Below are 1792 nucleotides of genomic sequence, written 5' to 3'. Positions count from 1 at the left end.
ATTCGAATAGTTTTTTCATTCGAATAGTTTTCTTTATTCGATAGTTTTATTCGATAGTTTTTATTCGAATGAATAAATGAATGAATGAACTAATCAATAGTTCTAATCTTTCAGTTACTAACTATCGATAGTTCTAACTGCAAAGTCTGAAATTAAATAATATCTATAACTACAATAATGTACGTGTTTTTTAAAATATTGTTTTATTTTATTAGAAATCTATAAATTCTTATAATCCAACTGCAATAAAAGTAGTAAGTACATCACCGAAACGCTAACCATATCAAATGCTGTTCCCCAACTAAGATCAAACAATCCACAAAGACTCAATCGTAATTTTTCTCTTTTGAATTGAAATGTTAGAATTTCGATCTAAAAAAAGTAAAGAATATAGGTCTCAATGTACCTACTACAAAATATTATACAAACTCACTTGATTTTCCATAGCAATACCCAAATGATGTTTCGAAGTAAGAATTTTAACAAGTTCTCCACCCATATTACATTGACAAACAACCGAACCGCTTATATAACACAGTAACCAAAAACTTCCAACACTCAAACAAATTCTAGATCCTTCAACGTAGAAAAACTCCATTGGCAAATCAAGTTGATTTTTTCGAAAGTACGAAATAATTCGAAAACAAAGTGATACCTGAGTCACAAATACCGTTACAATTACCGTCAATATTTGAAACTGAAATAGACTTCTAGCGGTATGAACAAGATCAAAAAGCTGAGTATGCATTTTTCCTATAAGTTCAAGTTCCCGTTGAAGGTTGAATCCTTTACGTACAATAAGAATTTCAGTAACATCTCTTCGATACAATTTGATCTTGAGTGAAAGAATTTTGTTAGTCACTGTATTGATATGGTCATTCAAAAGTTCAAACATGTAATTGCAAAACACCAAACTATAATAAAATTGATTCTCAACCAAAAATATTATATTCTCCAGAACAGCAAAGTAAATTGAAATAACTGTGTGCTTTAAAGATGGATTTTTATTTTCCAAAATCATTGTGCTAAAACTTTCGATAATAAAAATCACAGAAACTATCGTCTTTATAATGAAAAGAGCAATAGTTTTCTTCGTGATTGAAGTATTTCTTTGTAATTTCGAGCATTCTCCTTCACGAACTCTGCCAAATTGAGCAAAAAGTCGGCGAGTTTTTTCCGCAGATGGTCGTGTCCATTGTCCAATCAAACTGGCACAAACTGCCACAGAGTTAGCTAAGGCAATAGTTTTACGAACTTTTGAAAGCAGGTCATTTGAAGCTAACATTTCAAAACTTATTCCGAATTGCATGCAGAGTAAAATTGGGAGAAGTAAAATTAATATGATGTCGACAATAGCGGTATAGATGCACAGGGTGTTATTGAGAGTGAACTTATTTTTCTTAAAGTCATAATTATAGTTACAAAGTCCGACAATTCGCGAGTAAATGAGGATAAGCGCTATCAAAATTTCGACATACAAATCAGAACGGTTTGACATCTTAGTTCATTGCAATCAAAAGTTACTTTGACGTATTAGGAATGTTCTGAGTCGGTTATTTTGTATAATTCAATTAAATTACATTCTTTTATGAAATTGATTTTCGTGATTTAAGGAACAAAATTTAATATTAATACACGCATATTGAATCTGTGATAAAAATTGTATTGGCTGAACTTGAAAATGTCAAAAAAATGTAATAATTTGATTAGAAATGACCTTTATTTGGTTTAATTGAAGGCAAAAGTAAAGTTCAATATCGGATGAAATCTCATAGGTATGCAATAATCTTAG

General features: G+C 30.2%; 1 protein-coding gene across 1 annotated transcript; it reads right to left on the bottom strand.

Annotated features, from left to right (window-relative positions):
- Positions 1-207: 207 nt before the first annotated feature.
- On the bottom strand, positions 208-1071 carry LOC129919102 (putative gustatory receptor 22f). Its single transcript, XM_055999944.1, has 2 exons — positions 434-1071; positions 208-372 (listed from the first exon to the last, which is right to left on the bottom strand). The coding sequence occupies exons 1-2, from the start codon at positions 1019-1021 to the stop codon at positions 220-222; spliced, it is 741 nt and encodes a 246-aa protein (XP_055855919.1). The 5' UTR covers positions 1022-1071; the 3' UTR covers positions 208-219.
- Between the last annotated feature and the right edge of the window lie 721 nt (positions 1072-1792).

The sequence above is a fragment of the Episyrphus balteatus genome, chromosome 4 (assembly GCF_945859705.1).
Source record: "Episyrphus balteatus chromosome 4, idEpiBalt1.1, whole genome shotgun sequence".
Classification (NCBI taxonomy): Eukaryota; Metazoa; Arthropoda; class Insecta; order Diptera; family Syrphidae; genus Episyrphus; species Episyrphus balteatus.
Note: the sequence above shows the minus strand (reverse complement) of the source record. Positions and strands in the feature narration are given on the sequence as shown.